Here is a 22,858-nt window from a genome sequence, read left to right as displayed (position 1 = left end):
CTCCACAATGCCACAACTTGTGTAGGACTTGAACATACTCAGCTAATGCCTTTCACTGTCTCAGATGATGTCTAGAGAAGGACTCCAAACACTAGATGATCCGTTTATACTGCTGACCTGCAGGCTGATGTTCTGGGTGGTGAAACATTGTGCTCTGATTTATTGTCCATGACTCAGCCCTACCCAAGCCAATAAAATACAGAGTGAAGATCTACCTTCCCTAGGACGTTCAGTATGCTGCAGGATCATTCCTCACCCCTCTCAAGATACATTAAACTCTTGTTCCTGGCGTTAGCTGTCCTTGTGGTTCTGGCTCAGGCTTCCCCAGGTAACTAAACTATGGCGAGGGGGGAAAGGTAGTAAGAATGGGGTCCTACTCATAGAATCATTGGAAAACTGAACGTGTGTAGGAGTTAGGATAGCCGCAGGGATGACTGAGATTTGGTGAAAAGCCTTACAACGAATATGCTCCGTCAGTAAGGGCAGTCTGTCACTGACCATGATGATGCTTCCTATTAGGGAACCTGGTGGATATCAGCAGAAGCCAGGGTGTCTTGTATGAAGTCCCTTCTCTCTGCAGAAGCAACCCCATGTTCTTAATATCCTTGGCCCAGATGTTCATAGAATCTCATCCCAGGCACCTTTCACTTCAATTTCACTTCCAGTTGATATCACCTCTTGCAGTAACCAGTCCCATTACTTCACCTCTCCATGGCTGTTTGGCTTTGAATGCTCCGTTGAAGCAATCAGAGGAGGCATCTTGCTCTTGTCTGAGAACATATAGTGAAAAAGATGTAGGTTGGTGTTGGATATCTACAGTTTAAGGTGGTGCTGGAGTTAGGGCAGAAGATTCTGGATTCCAAATTAAACATGGCCTGAACTCGCTAACAATACAACAGGTTTCATGGCCAAGTAGTGAATAACTTTCTAATAGAAATGTTTCCACTTAGGCTTCCCGGTGATTCTAAAGTTTGTGATTTTTAATTCCATGGTTTTCCTTTGGGTCATTGCTGTTGGAAGTTGCTTCTTCTCTTGGATCAGCTTTTCAAACTGAAAGTCTTTGCCAATCACTCAGTTGTTCTAAAAGCAAAGGAAGGTAATTCTGAACTTATCCTGATTTGATTTCAGACTCCCTTAAACTCTGGTGAGGGCAACTTGAGTAAACGAAGGAGTTGCAAATGCAAACGACACTTTGGAGAATGAATCTGCACATTGATTCATGGAATCAGGGTCATCTTGACTCTGATTTTTCTAGTCTGAACATCCTGGTGAGAAAGCAAGAATTGGAAATTCTCTACCTGGAGGGGTGTCTGGAGAAGAAGAAGTAGAGGGAATCTGTCATTTAAGCCAAAATACTATGGTATCTCAACTGAACTCAGTGTGCTGGGGATGTGGGTCAGCCTTTTATGTTTTATGACCCAGGTAGGGCTGAGTCAGAAACAATAAATCACATAAGGGCAGTGTTACACCATCCAGAACATTAGCCTGCAGGCCAGCAATATGAATTGATAATTTAGTGTTCAAAATCCCTCTCTAGGCATCATCTGGGGCACTTGAACAGTGCCTGGCACATGGTAAGTGCCCAATAAGTCACTTCACTGTTGAGTGAATAATGAAGGGAGGGGGGAAACAGATAATTGAAGGTGCAGGCCCACTCCCTGGATTTGGGGATTAGGAGCAACCAGAGTTGATGAAACTGTGAAAAAATTATGGACATGGAAACATAAGTATAGAAATAAAGTCCAACTGGAGGAAGAGAGATAACCAATCTTATCTAGTAAATGTTAAGACCAGCAGTAGGCATCCTACATGCACCATTATTACAATTACCAACATCTTTAGTAGAATAGTCTTTACTCTTTTTCATGTATTTGTTTGTTAATTTCTGTTTATTTTGATAGATGGATGGTTCCAAGAGTGCCATTATTCAGTTGGCCAATGCAGGATAGCTTGCAAAGAAAATGAGAAGACAAAAGAAAAATGTGTGGGGAACAGATTTTGCTGCCTCCCTGTAAAAAAGCAGAAATCATCAGACTTCCCAAGAAACAAGAAATGACATGTAAGACTATGGCGAGTGCAACTAACTCTCTATTTAAGATTTGTGACAAAAGAATTTTAACAGACCTTATAATGAGTCAGTGAAATGACTATGTAGGCACTTGCCTGGTTCTTAGATTTTAGATAATGCTGGGTACTCACATGGTCCATTAAAGAAAATATGCTCATTTCAGCTATTATATCTTGTCTCTCTGGTCCTCTGTAGCCTAACATCTCTAGGTTGTCCTAGGACAGTGATGGGGAACCTATGACACGCGTGTCAGAGGTGACACGCGAACTCATTTTTTTGGTTGATTTTTATTTGTTAAATGGCATTTAAATATATAAAATACATACCAAAAATATAAGTCTTTGTTTTACTATGGTTGCAAATATCAAAAAATTTCTATATGTGACACGGCACCAGAGTTAAGTTAGGGTTTTTCAAAATGCTGACATGCCGAGCTCAAAAGGTTCGCCATCACTGTCCTAGGATATGCCTAATAATATTGGTTCTCATGGTGAGATAATTTTATAGGATCTGGATCCTGAATTCCTAAGCCTCTGACTAGGTGCTATTAGGTCCCTGAATGTGGATGTTTTCCACACTTAGTGCAAATTCCACCTTGGCCACACATTTTAATCTGATGTCTCATCCTGGCTTGTTGAGATAGGCCAGTGTGATCTAGAGATCTTCTTTTGCCCGTTTAGCTCAAGGTGTAGCCCAAGGCTCTGCCTCATGCTCTCACTCTTAAAATGTATCCCTTACCTTAATCTCCTAATCACACTTTGCTGTCCAAAGATTGGCAGGCCCTCTGACCAGGAGGCAACCATTTCTGCCCCAACCAAATGGAGGGGGAAGTGGTAACAAAACAAAACAACCCCCCTCAGCATGTACTGGGAACTCACTGTGTGCAAGACCGTGTTCTAAACACGTAACACATGAAACTTCACTTTGTCCAACAACTGCTCCATGACGCTGTTACCTCAGAGGTATGGCAGTTTCAGTTCCCGGCCACCTACACAAGCCGAATAGTGCAGTAGCGAGACGAAGTTCTTCGTTTCCCAGTGCATATAAAAGTTATATTTATACTGTATTACAGTCTGTTAATTATACAATAGCATTACGTCTAAAAATCCATGTACATACTTGTAATTAAAAGAATACTTTATTACTAAAAAATGCCAACCATCATCTGAACCTCAGCAAGTCATAATTGTTTTGCTGATGGTTGCCACAAACCTTCAGTTCATAAAAAAATAAAATAACAATATCTGTGAGGCACAATTAAAGCAAAGCACAATAAAATGAGATGTGCCTGTATAGTGTATTATGTCCCTTTTGCAGGAGAGGAAACTAAGTCTCAGAGAGTTTAAATGCCCTGCCCCAAAAGGCACAGATATCTGGTTCTGTGGCAAAACTTTGAACCCATGATGACTGAATGAGACATTAAGGTTCCTCAAAGTGAGAAATGATTGTTGAAGTAAGAATAGCTTCCCTTGAGTGGGAGCGGCCGGGGAGAGGTCAATGAGGGGGTGGGGAGAGACATATGTAATACTTTAAACAATAAAGAATTTAATTAAAAAAATTCAGATACTAAAAAGGAAGAAGGAAAGGAAGGAAGAAAAAAAGAAAAGCTTCCCTTTACTCTTCCTACCCAGAGCCTACTTCCTTAATGTGGAAGGTGTGGTGAAAGGGAAAGCTTTGTGAGCCTCCCTGTGGTTAAAATAAGTAACAAACCCAGCACTAACTGGTATATCCAAGCACAAATATAAATGATCCTGCATTCCAGTTGAAGAGGAAGTTGTACCCACTTAGCCGACAGTCTTAGTTCTGAGGCCAATGCCAGTCAGGTCTACAATTGAACACAGTCAAAAGACAATGTGCAAAAATCATCACAATAACTGCAGCTCCTTATTTTTCAGCCTATTTCTCAAAGTACGTTTACATCAACTCTCTCATTTACCCCCTGCAATACCGTGAAGTAATATTTATATCTTAAACCTAAGAGGATATCCTTGGGATGGCCGGAGAATGGGTCAGAGTCTAGGTCTCAGATTACCTAGACACTGTGATTCCAATGAATAGTTCAACTTCAACCCGGACCACACCAATGGCTGCAGAAAATCCTTAGAAGCTACCTGTTCTTGTACCAAGAGTTTTTATGTATTTTTGGCTTGAGAAATTATGCCCACAAAGGGACCCAGGAGTCTTAGAGAGTTTGGAAAACATGACTCCAGGTCTTTAGTCCTAAAGAAGAGAAAAGGGTGCAGAGGAAATCCAGATGGACTAATAGGATATGACTAAAATCATCTTACTACTCTCGGCCTCAGTTTGCCCATCCTCCAAATGGGAATGTTGGACTAGATTATAAACTCCATATATCTTTCAAACCTCAACACCTTCTTCATTCTTGAAATTATGGTGAAAATCTACTCTCTACCTGAGACTTTAAAAGATGCCACCTCAGAAAGTAAAGACGTGGTATATGAGAGAGACTGAGAAACAGGAAAGTGGCCTCAATCTAAGTACTCAAATCATAATTCTAAAATACACCTTAGATACCTTTTTGTTCCTCACTGACCCCCATCATGCCAGCCACAATGACTTTCCAAGACTGCCTCCATAGCACCTGTTCTCCATCTCTGCCTCTACTATTGTATATTCTAATTCAGCCATCTTTCCTTACCAATAATTATTGGCTAAACTGTCCCCTCAAAATTCATATGTTGAAGTCTAATCACCGGCACCTAAGAATGTAACTGCATTTAGATTCAAAGAGGTAATTATGCTAAAAATGAATCATTAGGGTGGGCCCTGATCCAATAGACTGGCATCCCTAGAAGAAGAGGACACAAATACATACAGAAGGGAAACCGCATGAAGACAGAGAGAAGATGGCCATCTACAAATCAAAGAGAGAGGCCTCCAAAGACACCAACTCTGTCAATACCCGATCTTGGACTTTTAGCCTATAGAATTGTGAGAAAATAAATGTGTTGTTTAAACCAGTGAGTCTGTTGTACTTTTGTTATGGCAGTCCTAGAAAATTAATGTGCACATACTCTAACACTTGCATCCTCTGGATCTCTTTGTCTCCCATTATGACTCTGACTCACTTTAATCTTTCTATACAGTTGCCAGGAGATTATATCTAAAACCCATGTAACATTTAAATGTTTCCTTTTAAACTCTTCAAAAGCTGTACAATGATTAAAGGAATCATTTCTAAACTCCCTTTATGATAATCTCCTGCCCACCTTGGTAGTCTCCCTTTCAATTCCCGCCATGGACCTCACGAGCAACTTGTGTTCTTGGGAATTAATCTATTTCTCTGCCTCCCCACCCCCCGGTAAAATATTTCAGAGAGGAAGGGAGAAGGAGAGAGACATAGAAACATAAATGATGAGAATCATCAATTGGCTGCCTCCTGCATGTCCCCCACCAGTGATTGAGCTGCAACCCTGGCATGTGTCCCGCCCAGAATAGGACCGTGACCTCCTGATTCGTAGGTTGATGTTCAAACGCTGAGCCACCACAGCTGGGCTCTCTCCCCCTTTTTAAATAAGCTTCCCTTTTGTGGGGAAGATTCTTTTTGCAAACCAGATTTATGATTCTCTGTAATCAACATCTAAATGTAAAAATAAAATTTCTTGCCCTAAGCCATGCATATTCATTCCTTTTTCCACCCAGAAAGACCTTTTTTATTTACTTTGTTTTTCTTTTTACAAATAAAATTTGTATTATTTAAGGAATGATGATTTTATAGACGTGATGATTTGATATATGCATATATGCTTTTATTATGTATATGCTTAAAGTGAGTATGGTGAAGCAGATGTTCAATTTTTCATTTATATACCTACTAGCAGATGAGGGTGCCAGTTCCTCCACACCCTCTCCACCGCAGGGAATTGGCATGTGCTTAGCCATTTCAGCATATGCCGAGTAACATCTCACTGAGGTTTTAATTGGTTTTTCTTGGTTTAGTGGCCATTTAAGTATCCAGTTTTGTGAAGTGCCTACCCATGTCTTTTTCACACTCTGTGATAAGCAAGGTAAAATATAATTTCCCTTCCTCTGTATTATCTATGTCTACTGGACTATCTCAGCATTTTATTTGCTTTCTTGACTAGAGCCTTTTACCAAATCTAGTGGCTCCCACACAACTTCCCTCCTCCAATCATGAATCTTTATAGAATAAAAGACAGATACGGGAGGCTGGATGCAATTTTATAGTGAAAATATTTGACAGGAAGATTTCCAGAAGGGGAAAAGGTTGAGAATCTTCAGTACGAAGGTTGACTGGAGGTGGCATATGTTAAGTATTTAAAATCCTCAATTACAGGAGAAATAATGGTTGAAGATGAATCCACACAGCACAGTTGGTTGTTTTCAGCACAGTAATGTAATTCAACTTCTGATTGTTTGCATTTCTTTCTGCACATTCCTTTGTTATTCTCACACGTAATTGCAAATTTCACTGGCTTAATTCTGGGGTATAATCTTTTCATGCTTCCTGGAAAAAATATGGCTGTGGTTAGACTCTGTGCACAGGAGATGGAACCAAAATCATCTAGATTCAAACCCAAGCTCTGTTATTTGCTAGATCTTAGTGTTTGGACAAGTGACTTCAGCTCTCTGTCCCTTTGTTGCTCTCATCTGTACAATGGCAATAATAAGAAAAGACTACTTCTTTCAGTTATTGTGATTATTAAATGAGTTCATATATGTAAGTTCTTAGAATAATGTCTGACACTTATTAAGAGGTAACTAAACATTAGGTTTTGTTGTTACAATTGTTGTTGTTCCCATTGTTGTTGTTATTAGATAGAGGCATTTTTCTGAGAGTTTATGACTATAGGCTTGGGCAAGTTCCCATTTGCCTGAATAGATATATGTTCTCAGTGCTCAGCTTTTTTGAGATAGCCAGGTTTATTACAAATTAGGACATACACATGTTTATCAGTGCCTCCGTGTTTTGAAATAATAAGCATGTACTACACATGACATCTTCTGTGCCTTGCCTCCCACAGAAATAGTACTGTATACCAATGGGCACAATAGCATGGACATGTGTACAACAACTCAATTTATTCCAAGATCTACAAACACACACAAACCCTACATGGACACGTGTGTGTTTGCAATACTCACCCATAGTTGTATATTCACAACCTGTATCAATGCACAGGCAAGTGAACCGGTCACTCAGATATATACATGTGTATCCAAGCCTTTGCCTGAAAACACTTTAGTGATACAATTCCTGACATACAGCTAGCATATCTATCAGCACTAATTAGTAGCAACAGTTGGACTTCTCAAAAAAGAAGGCCTTTAGAAAGAAAATAATAACTACTAGCAATCATTTAACACCACTTGTGTCAAGAATTTTTATATGTTACTTCAATGAAAACTATCATTATATCTTCTTTTTTTCAATTAAGAAAACGGATCACAAAGAGATACCATTTTTCTGCTGAGGTCCCCAAATTGGTAAGGGAGGGAACCAAGATTTAGTTCCTGGTCTACATGACTCAGACATCTGGAGTGACATCATCAGCAAGATGGTAGACAAGAAAGTTTCAGGCCCTCATTTCCCTCACAGGAGAAACCAAATAAACAACATGTGGACCGAAGTAGCTTTGTGAAGAGGAACTCCAGAACCAGTTAAGAAGCTGCATGAATCAAGCAAACACCTAACAACAACAACAAAATTCACACCCAAGAATGTTAGGAACATTTGTGGCATTTTTTGCTCACTTTTCCCCCATCTACTTTTTGGTGCAACGTGGCATGGATCAAGAGGAAGCCATCCAATGCTCAGCTCTCCCATCAGGATGGAAAGAAAGAGTGGAATTTGCTTACAATATTCTGGGTAGTGTTTAAGCCACCGGAGGGACTAGTGTCTGCCTTGTTTGACTCAGAGAATTGAAGAAAATGGGGCATAATTTGGACATCAGATTGGAGGCTGCTGAAAGCAGTGGTGGGCACCACAGCTTGTGAGACTGTAGTCCCATGGGAGCCTCAGAACAAGAACTCCTAAATATAGGAAGCAAACATTGACAGAATTGAAGGAAGAAATGGACAGTTTTCGTGGCCTCAGATGGCTCCCACTGCACCAGGTGGCATCCATGACACTAGGTTCCCAGTGGGCTTCCATGAATCCAGGGCCCCAGCTCACTCCGGCATCTGTAGGCTCCATGGCCCCAGGCATCATCCACAGCACCAGGCTCACAGGAATTGAGCTGCTCGCGCCCCCCTCCCCTCACTCTGAAGCCTGCTGGCTCTAGTGGTCTCAGGAGACTCCCAGGCCTAAGGCAGCTCTGGCAGCACCAGGCTCCCAGAAGACTCCTGCAAATCCAGGCCCCAACTCACCCTGGCATCTACCAGCACTAGTGACCCAGGTATCTCCACTGGCTCCAGCTGGCTTCCTCAGTTCCAGGCTCTCCATGAGCCTCTCTGAACCCAGATACCTGTCAGCTCAAGCAGCCCTAGTAGTTCAGCTATCCCAGGTGGCTACCACAGCTCCAAAAAGATTCCTTGGCTCCAGGGTCCTAGGGGACCTCAATGAACACAGGCCCCCAAGCTACCATAGCATCTTCTGGCTCCCATTGCTTCAGGTAGCTCCTGTGGCCCCACAATCCCAGTGGGCTCTGACAAACCCAGACTCCTAGCCCACCCCAACACTGGGCACTTCCATGGAACTAGGATTCTGGTGGGCTCCTATAAACCCATCCTTCTCATTATAGTACCAATTGGCCCTTGTGACACTGTTCTTCCAGTGCATCCCAGAACCGACTAGTTCTTGCAGATATGGGTGCCTCTTGAAGTCCCAAGGCCCGCCTCCCCCCTCCCCCCCCCCCCGCAAAAAAAAAGAAACCCACTAGCAAACCCAGGCTAGAGAGGGGCATCTGTGAGCAAAGAATTCTGATGGGACCCAGTACCAGGCTGACTTCTGCCATCCCAGACTTTTGACACACCCCAGCACTAGGCATCCAAAATTCTAGCATTAAGCCTTCCTGGTAACACCACTGTATGGCCCACCCAGAAGGGCTGATTGGTGAAGGGCTTTGCCTTTTAAAGTTAGTCTGTAAAGACTTTTCAAATGCACAGACATCAAAGCAAATACACAAGGATAATAAATAATCAAGGAAACATGACATCACAATAGGACACTAATAAAATTCCAAAGATTGACCCTAAAACATGGAGATTTTTGAACTGTCAGACAAATGATTTAGAATAATTCTCAAAGAAATTTAGTGAACTGTAAGAAAACAGACAACGAAATGAAATTAGAAAAACAATGAATGAACAAAATGAAAAGTTCAACAAAGAAATATAAACGATTAACACACACACACCCACACACGCAGAAATCCTAAAGTTGAAGAATACAATGACTGACCTAAGAATCCAGTAGATACCTATAACAGCAGATTCGACCTAGCAGAGGAAAGAATCACTGAACTATAAGATAGGTCATTTAAAATCATGCAGTCAGAGGAGAAATAAGAAAATGAATGAAAAAGAGTAAATAAAGCTTGCATCAATTGTGGATTACCAGTAAGAGATAATCTATGCATTATTAGAGTTCTAGAAGGAAAAAGAGAGAGATAGGGAACAGAAAAACAGTGGATGTAAACTTCCCAAATACAGGGAGAATTAAACATACAAGTCCATGAAATTAATGTCACCCAAAAGTTCAACCCAAAAAGAGCATTATAATAAAACTGCTAAAATTAAAGACAAAGAGAAAAAAATTTTTAAGCAGCAAAATAATTTTTTCACATATAAAAGAACCTCCATAGGGCTATCAGCAATTTTCTTAGAAATTTTTTGAAAAACAGACATATGAAAAACATTGCAGGCCAGGGCAGTGTTGATGATATATTCAAGTGCAGAAAGGAAAAACTACTAACCAAGAATACCTTCCCCAGCAAAGTTTCTTTCAGGAATGAAGGAAAGATAAAGCTGAGAAAGTTCATTACCAAGATCACTTAAAAAGATGCAGAAAAACTCAGGTGTCTCATTCAAGTCCAACCAGCCCTTATCCCAAGTTAATCCAAACTCTATCCGTATCAACCTCACATTCACCTTCCTTGAAACAAACACCTGACAAAACTTGACTCCAAATCCCAACCTTACTTCCATCCTATGCTATCCCAAGACAAACACAACCATAATTAAGCCACCCAGCACCAATATCCAGTTTCAACTCAACAATAACCCAAATAGAAACTCCATCTACTTCAATTCCAAGCTTCATCCAACTTCACTGCAAGAGCCATTCAAACACAAATATTATTCCCAATCCTGCCTATTCCAACCCCAGTCTAATTTCATAAATACAATCTCTCACCTTCAGCTAATTGCTATTTATTTTTCTACCATTACCCCAACCAAAAGGTCTTATCCTCTCCTCACCAAATTCATTTCCCAATCTCTAAAGTAACCCTTTGATTGATCTTATAAATTCTCAATTAGGACTTAATTCCACAAACATAATCCATATCCAAGCTTTCATCCCAATAACATTCCTACCCTAATATGTTCTATGCTAAATATTCTCTACCACTTCTCCACCCAGGAACATCAAACCTTTAAATGGATCATAGCAGTATAAATCCAGTAAGATCCTGGCATAATATGAACCTGAGGTTAACATCCCTAAGCTGTCTGACATTAGGTTACCAAAGTTGCAAAACCACATGCAGTACCCCAAAACTTTTGAGAGTGCCTTGAGTTACCTGAAGTCTTATGAACCAGAATCAGAAAGATGACAATGGTAATTAAATAAGCCTTCATAGCTGACAGATTCTGAGAGAGTGAAGAGCACACACAGGGGACAGAATAGAAATATTTGCAGCAGGGCAGTGCCCTGTTTTATTAGTTTCAGAAGTAGGTTAGGTTGTGGGCAGTGACCTAAGAAAGATGGGACATACTTGAGGTCATCCAGGCAGAAAGATAACATGTATTACATATGTCATCTGGGCACTCTGTGTGAATGTAGGAGCTTTGCCAGCACCCACACCAAGGTGGGCCTTCCCAGTAAGAGACAAAGTAAAATTAAAGCCAGTTTGTATATCGTGTAAATTGGAAAGAAAAATTGGAATAAATGAAAGAGTTAATCAGCACAATAATGAAAAAAACTAGTAATTATAAGAAATAAAGAAACTTTGCCGAAACCGGTCTGGCTCAGTGGATAGAGCGTCGGCCTGTGGACTGAAAGGTTCCAGGTTCGATTCCGGTCAGGGGCATGTACCTGGGTTGCGGGCACATCCCCAGTGAGAAGTGTGCAGGAGGCAGCTGATCGATGTTTCTCTCTCATCGATGTTTCTGACTATCTCTCTCCCTTTCTCTCTGTAAAGAATCAATAAAATATATTTAAAAAAAAAAAGAAATAAAGAAACTTAAAAAGTAGTTCTTTATACTCCTGTCAGAAGTACATCACATTAATCATTAGCACTTACTGTATATACAGCAGTGTACTAGCCATCAGGATACAATAAAAGAAAAAAACGATGTGGGGAAATTGAGAGAGGGGGGATGGGAAAAGGAAAACAAATATGGGGACAAAATAGAAATATTTGGGAAGTAAATATTTCTGATGAACATAGATGCCAAAATATTTGGGAAGTAAAAAACAAAAATCAGGGAGTAATGGGGAAATAGCGAATTAAGAGATCCACTTCTCATCCTGCCTCCCCTCCCCCCCCCCCCAACACACACATAAAAAAATTATCCACTGATGAAAGTAGCTCTGGAAGAGGTCCAGAGTACAAGAAGAATCTATAGCAACCCAATGGAGCACAAAAACCAAGATTGGCTGCATTGAAAAGTGTTGGAAGCATTTTATCAACATCACCCCACCCCAGTCTAGCAAAGCTCAGCACCAAGAGGGATCCCCTCATGAGTGAACTCCATCTGCACAGGAAAAGGAGAGAAAAAGAACTCTAGAAACCTTTGCCACCAAGGAACCAAACAGTCCTCACCACCGCATCTCTCTCACATCGATGTTTCTCTCTGTTTCTTTCCCTTCCTTCCACTCTCTCTAAAAATCAATGGAAAAATATCCTTGGATGAGGATTAACAACAACAAAAAGACACTACAAAGAAAGAAAAGTACAGGCCAATATCCCTGATGAACATAGATGCCAAAAATCCTCAACAAAATATTAGCACATCAGATCCAGCAATATATTAAAAAGACCCTACACCATGACCAAGTGGGATTTATTCCAGGGATGCAAGGCTGGTACAATATTCACAAATTAATAAATGTCATATATCACATAAACAATTAGAAAGATAAAAATCACATGATCATATCAATAGAGACAGAAATGATAAAAACTCTCAGCAAAGTGGGAATAGAGGGATCATACCTCAACATAATAAAGACTATATAACAAACTGACAGCCAGCATCATACACAATGGGGGGAAACTAAAAGTGTTTACCCTATGAACAGAAACAAGACTGGGTGTCTGCTTTCATCACTCCTATTCAACATAGTACTGGACTAGCCACAGTGATCAGACAAGAAGAAGAAATAAAAGGCATCCAAATTGGAAAGGAGGAAGTAAAACTGTCATTCACAGATGATAGTTTTACATAGAAAACCCTAAAGACTCCACCAAAAAACTGCTAGATTTCATAAGTGAATTCAGCAAAGTAGCGGGGTACAAAATCAACATCCAGAATTGTTGGCATTTTTATATACCCATAATGAATGCTCAGAAAGAGAAACTAAACAAACAGTCCCATTTACCACTGCCTCAAAAAAATTAAGATACTTAGGAATAAACTCTAACCAAGGAAGTAGAAGACCTGTATTCAGAAAACTACAGGACATTGAAAAAAGAGATAGAGAATATATAAACAAGCGGAAGCATATACTGTATTCATGGATTGGAAGAATTAACATCATTAAAATGTCCATACTATCCAAAGAAATCTATAAATTCACAGATCTAGAACAAATACTCCAAAAATTTATATGGAACCAAATAGCCTCATAGAGAAAGAAGAACAAGGTTAGAGGGATCACAATGCTGGATATCAAGTTATACTACAAAGCCATTGTAATCAAAACAGCCTCGTACTGGCACAAGAACAGGCATATAGATCAATGCAACAGAACAGAGGCCCAGGAATCGACCCATGTCATTAGCATACAATGGAGTAAAGACAGTCTCTTCAATAAATGATGTTGGGGGAATTGGACAGGTACATGCAAAAAAGAAAAAAAGAAAAGAAAAAGAAACTAGACCACCAACTTACACCATGAACATGAATAAATTCAAAATAGATAAAAGACTTAAAGGTAAGACATGAAACCATAAGCATCCTAGAAGAAATCATAGGCAGCAAATCTCAAACATCTCACATAGCAGAATTTTCACCGATACATTGTCTAGGCCCAGGGCAAGAAAAACAAAGGAGAAAATAAACAAATGGGACTACATCAAACTAAAAAGCTTCTGCAAAGGAAAAGAAGCCATCCTCAAAATGAAAAGAGAACCCACTGTATGGGAGAACATATTTGGCAATGATACATGTGATAAGGGGTTTATTTCCAAAATATATAAAGACCTCATACAACTTAACAAAAGGAAGACAAGACTATCCAATTAAAAATGGGCAAAGGACCTGAATAGACACTTCTGGAAAGTGGACATACAGATGGCTAAGAGATATATGAAAAAATAGTCAATGTCACTAATCATCAGAGAGATGCAAATTAATCACCTCTCACCTGTCAGAATAGCTACTATCAATAAATCAACAAACAACACCTACTGGAGAGGATGTGCAGAAAAGGGAATCCAAGTGCACTGCTGGTGGGAATGGAGACTGTGCAGCCACTAGGGAAAACAGTGTGGAGTTTCCTCAGAAACTTAAAAACGGAACTGCTGTTTGACCCAGTGATCCACTACTGGGAATATATCCTAAGAATCCCGTAACACCAATCAGAAAGAATATATGCACCCCTATGTTCATAGATAGCATATAGAAACTCTGACAATAGGTTGGCTTTTAAGCCTGGGAACAAATACAAGTGATAGACATATGGGGGGGCGGTTGGTTTGGGGGGTTTGCTCGGTCTCTGTGTATCTGAAAATGCTTATGAGGGGCTTATTTTTCCTGTTGAGATTCATTAATGATGTTTTTTCAGCCTCTCATAGAAATATCTGTAAAGGAGAGAATTTAGAATTTTGATTTCCTTGTGTAAGCCTTTCCCCACAAAATACCATGACTAATTTCTGGCCAAATGGGAGATTTCCAGGTTTTTTCTTAGATGTTTTGATCATCCTTCCTTTAGAATAAAGTAGGAAACTGACACTAGTTTGGAGGTAATCTCTGGTCACCAATTCCACATTTTTCTGAGTGATACTAGAGTAGTTTAAGATAAACTAAACAGAGAGAGAACTTCCTTTTTGACCATTTGACTGCAGATCCTGCAGAGTATGGTCTGACCTAAAAAACAGGAGCACTGATTTTTCTCAGGTATAGACAATAAGAGTTAACAGACAGGCAAAAAAAACAAAACAAACAAAAAACCCCCACTTTCCATGGCCCCTACCTGAAGAACATAGCATTTCTGAGCTCAGGTGTGGAGCCACGGCACCTCAGACCACAGAAGGGAGATAATGGAGGAGGATCTGAAAGTTAGGCCATGTGTGCATTCAGTCCACATCCTGTCCTCCACCTCCACTCTTGTTAGATCTTAGAAACTATGCCAAATTGCTGCACAAGAATGGCCAGACTCAAACATTTTAAATCAATGCTTGCTCTTCACTAGAACTGTTTTTCAGGAAGGAAGGGGTAGACTGCCCATCAGCCAGGGGCTAGGATTCACTTCACCCCCGTTGTTGAACACATCAAAATTACATGCTTTCTTTTACAACTTAATTTACCTTAAAAATTCCCTATAAGAGGCAATCAGTTGATGTGCCTCTCTCACATTGCTGTTTTTCTCTCTCTGTGCCTCCTCCCTTCCCTCCCACTCTCTCTAAAAATCAATGGAAAAATATGCTCAGGTGAGGATTAACAACAACAACAAAAATCCCTATAGGATTTGTGTTGATAAGCAGTGGGAAAAGTTAAACTCGAAAAGGAAATATGAGAGAAACTGATGTTGATGAGAATGAAGGAGATCTTATAAAATAGCAAACTTCGAAGACACTATTTAATGGGAGTACTGATAACAAAATAAAGATAGACAAATATACATTTGAAAACAGAGGAAATCACATTCCCTTTTTTTTGGGGGGGGGGGGGGGAGGCGGGGAAGGGTGACACTGAAGATCCCTAAGGGAGTAATAATGTACATTCAAGGGAATAAAACATTAAGGGTTTCTTAATTAGTTGAGAGTTTTCACTTTCAGAACAGTGAATCCTCCACTTAGGATTGTGCAAAGGCTGATTTCATCATTAAATTAAGGTGAGTTTAAAAGTTGGAACTAAAACACATTTTAATGGCTTAAACATGGTGACTTGAGATAAATTGGGGAGGATCAAGAATGACTCGCTCTCAAGTTTCTGAATTGAGCAACAGAATGAATTGTTGATGTTAATTACTGAAAAGGGAAGGCAAACAGATTTAGAATCCAGTGTAGGACATTTTGAGCGTGAATTAGCTAAGAAATCTAGGAGGACATAATAAATATGTAATTTAATATATGAGTGCGGACCCAGTCTGAGGTTGAATATATCAATACCGAACTTACCCAAGATCAGACAGCTTCTGAGTAGTGGTGGGGAGCAAGGGACAACCCCTTCTGTCTCCATATTCATGTTTCTTTCTCTAAGACATGTAGAAACTAGAGAAGTTGGAATCTGCTTTAAATATAGAATTCCACAACTATCATCTCTCTACAAATACTGCTGAGTAGAAGGTCTAGAAATATTATATATTTCAACTACAATGCTGAACCCAGAACTGACACTTGCTTCCAGATATTTAAATGTGTGTCTAATCAAGCTACTTATGCCAGAAATTTTCTGTGATTCCTCTTAAAACTTGGCCAAGTCCCTATCTGCTGCCTGACAAACACATCTGAGTGTCAGTGAATCTCAAAAACATAAGCATCTTGAAATTTTCCCATCGGACTTCTAAGTGCCATGAAAATTCAAATCCAGCTGTATAAATCTGTTGTCTAGTTCATGGCCTTTCATTATCGGTTTGGTCTGGGATTGTCATTTGCCTAATAATGAGAAATGCAGGTAGGATGTCTGTGGTAAAAAGAGAGAAAGAGAAAACAGGAAAGATGACAAATACGGGGTAGATGGCAGAAGAGGAACCCCCAAAAGGAACTACTAATGAACACCAAAGACCAAAAGCTAAGACAAACAAGTATTTCAAGGAAGGATTGAGAGCAATGTAGGGGAAATAGTAGCTAGAGGCAAAGTAAATGGGAAAGCCTAAAGACTACTCAAGGTTTTCAACATTGAAGGCATTAGTGTGCAAGGCCAGGGCCATTTCAGCGACTTGATAAGCACAACATCGAGACTTCTCTGAGTGGAGGTGAAATTAGGAACATGAAACTTGGAGAACTTACTTGGAAACACTAGCTTTATTAGTTTGGATCCAAAGAAGGGGAGAGATAAGACATTAGCCATGGAAGAGAAGTGTACGTAACACGATGAAAATGTCATAGCATGTCAAATGTTAGTTTTGACTAAGTTTGGAGTGGAAAAGCAATATTCTTCAATTCTCAGGAATGAAAGGGCCTTAAAGGTTATCAAGTGAAATGTCCAGCTTCTGTTCTATATCCCTAACACTGTGACCACCCCCATCGCTGTCCCACATCCAGAAATGGTCTCAAAACTGTTTATTCCACAAGCCTGTTTATTCCACTTTCCAACAAAGCTCTACCACCTAGAAAATGTTTCCCTCATCTGTCCATCAGATTTCTACACTCTGTTTTATCCATCCATCTGTCGGGTCCTGGGTCTTCCTGCGGACACCACATCACACCAAACAGGCCAGGAAAGTTCTCTGGGTGTCAAAGGCAACCTTATTGTCCTGTCCTTATCCTACACTGTTTACTCAGTGATTTCCTCCACGTTCACTGGACATCCAGACTCATCCAGTTGTCACCTTCTCTCTGTGGTCTCCAGAACAAATCACATGCTGAGCAGAAACATGATCTCCTCCCTTCCTTGGCACCCTCAACATCTATTGAGCTATTCTTGCATCCTGTTTGATTTTTTTTTTTTGGTGGGGCGGGGGGGCAGTGCTCTTTCCTATTCTCCGTGGCTCTCCAACTCTCAGCCTAACCTTCCCCTGTCCAGTGATGATCCAATGATGACTACTCACAGATGAAAGACACACACATGAGAAGGAATGCATTTTTATGGGGAGAATATTCCAGAATGGGAGAGGAATTGCTCCAGGAGGGGGTGAGGATGGTGATATTCAAATTTCAGAGTAGTGTTAAGTGTTTGTAACTGACAGGTTGGCGTTGAAGTCGGAGTTCTCCTTCACATGGTTAGAACTGGTTATTTTCTCAGAAAATTTCAGGCAGCACTTTTGATCATTGGGGCAGGTTAAGTACTGAATTTCATGTTTTCTGCAGGCGTTTCTGCACATGCCATGGTAAAGTTGGCATGGAATCCAAGGCTCCTTGCTCTTGCCAAAGAAGGATCTGAACAGGCCACCTGGGAAAAACATAGCCATGTTGAGTTTCTCCGGAGCAGTGAAAACAGCAGTGCAGGAGCATGATTTAACAGAATAAACCCTGAGCATATTAAGAGCACAGGATCTGGATTCAAAACTACCTCAGTTCAAGTCTGCGCTCTGTCATCTTTATAGCTCGTCATCCTTAAGCAAGTTACTTAAGTTCTTGAGCCCACCATTGCATCACCTTCACAGTGGGCATAATAAGTAAACCAACTTCTTAACATTTTTAAAAATATATATTTTATTGATTTTTTTTTACAGAGAGTAAGGGAGAGGGATAGAGAGTTAGAAACATTGATGAGAAAGAAACATCGATCAGCTGCCTCCTGCACACCCCCTACTGGGGATGTGCCCACAACCAATGTACATGCCCTTGATCAGAATCAAACCTGGGACCCTTGAGTCCGCAGGCCGACGCTCTATCCACTGAGCCAAACCAGCCAGGACTTCTTAACATTTTTATGATGATAAAATTAGCATATATAATATGCTCAGAAAAATAACAAAAATAAATATTAGGCAGTGTTGTTGATATGAGAGTCTTTTCCTTGGGTTCCAGGACTTTAAGGGCTGCCACTGTGAGCACCAATTGGACTTGTCCCAAGTGCCCTTACAGATGTACGCTCTTCACACACGACTCTCATCAGAGACAGCCAGGATCTGCTCTGAGGCTGGACACATGTATTTGAGCCCATGCATTGCCTTTGTACTTTGAAATACTTGAGCAAACATGTGCCATAAGTGCTCACAGTATAAATCTCTACACATATTTTTCTACATATGGCCAAAGCCCATTTGTGAGTATTAATAGCTATGTGTAAGTCATCCAGATATGTCCATGTGTATATGAGCTCATCAGCTGAAAACATTTATAGTCAGCATGCTATAAATATTAGTCATCAGTTAATTACTCATTGGAACTTTCAAAGACAAAGGAGGCATTAGAAAGGAAATAATACTGCCCTAGCTGGTTTGGCTCAGTGGGTAGAATGTCAGCTGGCAGACTGAAGGGTCCCGGGTTCGATTCCGGTCAAGGGCACATGCCTGGGTTGTGGACTCGATCCCCAGTAGGATCCCTCCCTTCCTCTCTGAAACCAATAAAACCATATTAAAAAAAATTTAAAGGTATAATACTAACAATCACTACCATACATTTGGCATCTTCTACATACCAGGCATTTTACAAGCAATATCTCACCGAACCCTTGCAAAAGCCTGCTCTTATCTCCATTCATTAGATGAACACACGGAGACTGAAAGAGAGACCTTATTCTGTCCATATTCTCATAGCTCGTGCTTGACCAAGCTAGGATCTTATTTCCGGTCTACATGATATTAAGCCCATGCTCTTTCCTCTCTGTCACATGTCCTCTCTATGTGATAGAATTTCTAGGAGAGGGTGGCATATTATTGTGTGATGTCTGTAGACACTTTGCCTTCTGCTGTTTTCAATAGATAGTCCAAAATTCTTAGTTTAGCATTCAATAACTTTTCAACCGTCCACCCATCCCCTTATTCCACACCCATTTATCAGCACTCACTCTGTGCCAGGCCCTGTACTCAGTGCAGCATGCAGAGGTCTCAATGCCCCACCCACATTAGTAAAAACTGGACAAAGCAAGTTTGATGTTATTTCCTTCATGGAAAAACAAACAAACACCACTTTGTTAGATTTTTGACAAGACAAAGTAAAATTTTCCAAGTTTAAGTCAAGTCAGAGAACCAGATGGGGAAGAAAGAAGAAAAGAGCTATTTCATTAGCAGACATCCTATAGCATTTGGGTCCTGGTGTATATGTGAACTGCCCCAGAAACTGGCACCTGGAGCCAGAGGAGGAACTCAACTGCCCCTTCAGGAAGCCAGCCTACTCCTTCATCCATGCTCCAGCATCAGGGTACCACTGCATCCCCTACATTAATCCTCACCTTCATCATGGCAAGAATTAACGAGAACTGCCACTTATGAACCAGTCTATTGGTAGGAAAGGGAGATCTGCAGGGCCCCCAAAGTGACAGCCATGCCCACAGGACTTTTCTTTTCTCCTCAACACAATGGATGGAAGCCAAGGCACCAGGATTTCCTCTTCGTAGTCACCAGAAGGTGGATAGGAACATAGATAACAAGAAGGATCAGGTAGGCTGCCTTTTCCTTACTCTTTCCACATAGGAAGCATGTCAAGACAATTCCAGGAGGATTCTGCTTAAACAAACAAACCCTGTATTGCCTTGTGTCACGACAAACTAACACCCACATCAAGTTCATGTCACTTTTGACGATCCCTCTATCTTCAAAATGAAGTCAGAGGGGACCTGCTCTTGAACCCCAGTATTGCCTCTGATCCTCTGGACCTAGCTTCCCTGTGGGAGAAATGGGAATGGGAGTGTTGGCACCAGATCAAAAAAAGTCTCAGTTGTGTTTGTAAAGAAGGAGGTTACCAAGGTGTGTCATGCTTTGTAATAACCTAGCGGATGTTTAATCCTCACGTCAAGTCTCCAGAGACTGATTCTAGAGGTCTGGGGAAGGCCAGAGCAAGGGTGCTGTGCAAGTGTTTCTGAGAAAATACTCATGGGCTTCTGCTAAACGTGAGAGCCACAATCCTGCTAACCTTCTAACATTCACCCACAGACACTCACTTTCCCACATTGGACTTGTTTTAAGAGCAAATGAAAATGTAATAAATTTACAACCAAAGCATATGCTCTAGACTCTATCAGCTCCATCCAGAGACCAAAATCAATGTGATACATGATTTCTCTGCCATCTGTGCAGCCCACATATGATCCTTTCCCATCCTACTTCTAAGGTTCTTCCTACCTATATGTACTTATTAGGTACTAGAAATTCGTGCACTTGGGGGAGGGGGGTCCCTTAGCCCAGCCTGCACCCTCTCACAGTCCGGAGCCCTCGGGGGATGGAGAGCGGGCCTAAGCCAGCAGTCAGACATCCTTAGCGCTGCTGCAGAGGTGAGAGAGGCTCCTGCCATAGCTGCTGTGCTTGCCAGCCATGAGCCTGGCTTCTGGCTGAGCAGCACTCCCCCTGTGGGAGCACACTGACCACCTGGGGGCAGCTCCTGCATTGAGCACCTGCCCCCTGGTGGTCAGTGTGGTCATAGCGACCAGTCGTTCCTCCGTTTGGTTGTTTTGCATATTAGCCTTTTATTATATAAGTCATTTATAAATTCATTCATTCAATAAACATTTACTAAAACCTACTATGAGGAAAGCACTCAGTTCAATACCAGGAATACATAACTTTAAAAGGCAGAGTCTTGGTTTTCAAACAGTTTAATTTCATTTGTATATATTTGGGTGCTGAAAGGAAAAGATGGCTTTGATTGTCCCAGAAAAGGTTGCCCAGAACAGTTCCTGCCCATAAATTCCACCAAGTGGAAATATAAAGTAGTTATTAAGGAAGCAACACTATGTACAATTTTTGAAGCATAGAGTGTCATCTTTCTTGTTGTTTTTGGCAAACCCACCTGTGGTTTTTATTACTATTCTAGCATGGGAACTGAGCTTTCCTGGACATGAGAAGGATTGTCTCTCAAGTAAAGAAGATAAAACAGGGTGAGAAATAAGGGGTAGGAGAATGTGAAGTAGGAAGAAGATGGGAAAGGAGAGGGAGGAGAAAGGGAAAAAGGAGATAGCACTAAACAGTAACTCTGAACTCAACCCCAGAAAGGAGAAACAACCTTAGTTTTCTATAGGGCTGGGTTGAGACCACTCCCATGTCTCTCTGTAGATGCCAAAGTTTGACAGAGACATTGAGGATCCTCCAGACTTCGGATTTCACTTATCCTCTCTACTTGTATCTATTGTTCTTCAGTGCCCCCTGGAAATCACACTAAAGTAACTTTTTTAAAGAATTTGAAAATATTACTGGATACTTTTCATCCAGCATTCATTCTCCCCATTTCAACAGCCACAGCTCTGTTGTGATAAATTTGGCTGTCTTACTCAAACTTAATAACCCCCAAACCTAAGCTAAGCCAACCACTTCCCAGATAACACCCACGTAATATCCTGCTGGAATAAGACACATACTTGAACCAAATATCTTACTTCAACTCCCAGCCCTATCTCTCCTGATAACCACCCAAGGCTCAATTATAAAACTTAATACAAACATAAAACGAGCCAAACTACTCAATCCTAATCACAACATCAAGCCAAAACACAGATCAACTACAAACTTCACTCTATCCTAACTCCTGGTTCTACCCAACTCCTCCCTCAGCTCCATTCAATGAAAAATACTATTCCTCTCCAGACTACATTAAAATATTAAGTGAGCCCAATTTTATAAATAGATTTGCTCTCTCCCCCACTTCCCCATCCCTTCTCATTTCCCCCATATTACTCTAAGGTTATATACCATCCCCATCGCAACTCACCCTCCAAATTCCAAACTACTGTTGAATTCTCCTACAGCTCTCTCACACCTGATACGTGAGTCAAGCTTCCATCCCAATAATAGCACTCCTGAAAATGCTTCATGCTTCAGCACTCCTCTGTCCCAGGAACAGCAACCTCTTAAGTTTGTCTTGGCAGAGCAGAAACAAGGGAGATCTTAACATGAAATGGAGCTTGGAATTAACATCCACAACCTACCTGAGACGAGAAAAGGCTTTAGGCAGTGCCTACTAAACGTAGTTATCTCAGAGGTCACCAAGATACCAATAGCACATGTAAGACCCCGGAACTTTTGAGAGAGGCCTGAATTACCTGGAGTCTTATGAACCAGGATCAGAAGGATGGAAATGGTCATTAAATAGGGCTTCATGACTGACATGTCCTGAGAGGATGGAGGGCTGTGTAGCAGGGGACTGAATAGAGATCATTGAAGCAGGACAGTGTCCTGCTTTAATTCATTTTGGAAATGGGCCAGGGTTGTGTGCAGTGAACTAAAAGGGATGAGACATCCCTGGGCTCAGCCAAACAGAAGGATAATATGTATCACACATCCCAGCTGGAACTCCAATAAGTTTGGGAGAATTACCAGCAGCACCATGTCAAGGTGGGCCTTCTTCCCAGGAAGAAGTAGACTAGAGCCAGTTGTGTGAAACATACGTATTTGAATGAATAGATCAATTGATCGATCAATCAAACAAACAAACAATGAGA

The 22,858-nt window shown here is 40.9% G+C and overlaps 2 protein-coding genes across 2 annotated transcripts; one reads left to right on the top strand and one right to left on the bottom strand.

The window, feature by feature from the left end:
• The first annotated feature begins 234 nt into the window (after positions 1–234).
• LOC118662449 (beta-defensin 115-like) lies at positions 235–2,056 on the top strand. Its single transcript, XM_036320956.1, has 2 exons — positions 235–328; positions 1,902–2,056. The coding sequence occupies exons 1-2, from the start codon at positions 235–237 to the stop codon at positions 2,054–2,056; spliced, it is 249 nt and encodes an 82-aa protein (XP_036176849.1).
• Positions 2,057–17,489: 15,433 nt separating this feature from the next.
• Positions 17,490–22,526, bottom strand: DEFB116 (defensin beta 116). Its single transcript, XM_036321805.1, has 2 exons — positions 22,460–22,526; positions 17,490–17,713 (listed from the first exon to the last, which is right to left on the bottom strand). Exons 1-2 carry the CDS (start codon positions 22,524–22,526, stop codon positions 17,490–17,492), a joined length of 291 nt encoding a protein of 96 aa, XP_036177698.1.
• Between the last annotated feature and the right edge of the window lie 332 nt (positions 22,527–22,858).

The sequence above is a fragment of the Myotis myotis genome, unplaced genomic scaffold (genome assembly GCF_014108235.1).
Source record: "Myotis myotis isolate mMyoMyo1 unplaced genomic scaffold, mMyoMyo1.p scaffold_m19_p_9, whole genome shotgun sequence".
In the NCBI taxonomy this organism is placed as follows: domain Eukaryota; kingdom Metazoa; phylum Chordata; class Mammalia; order Chiroptera; family Vespertilionidae; genus Myotis; species Myotis myotis.
Note: the sequence above shows the minus strand (reverse complement) of the source record. Positions and strands in the feature narration are given on the sequence as shown.

Bases quoted from the DNA above. Each gene is read 5' to 3' on its own strand.
- DEFB116 (XM_036321805.1), bottom strand. From the start codon at position 22,526: ATGTCAGTCATGAAGCCCTATTTAATGACCATTTCCATCCTTCTGATC. The intron at 17,714-22,459 runs GTAATTCAGGCC...TGTTTTTCCCAG, and splicing joins CCTGGTTCATAAGACTCCAG to GTGGCCTGTTCAGATCCTTC.
- LOC118662449 (XM_036320956.1), top strand. From the start codon at position 235: ATGCTGCAGGATCATTCCTCACCCCTCTCAAGATACATTAAACTCTTG. The intron at 329-1,901 runs GTAACTAAACTA...TTATTTTGATAG, and splicing joins TCTGGCTCAGGCTTCCCCAG to ATGGATGGTTCCAAGAGTGC.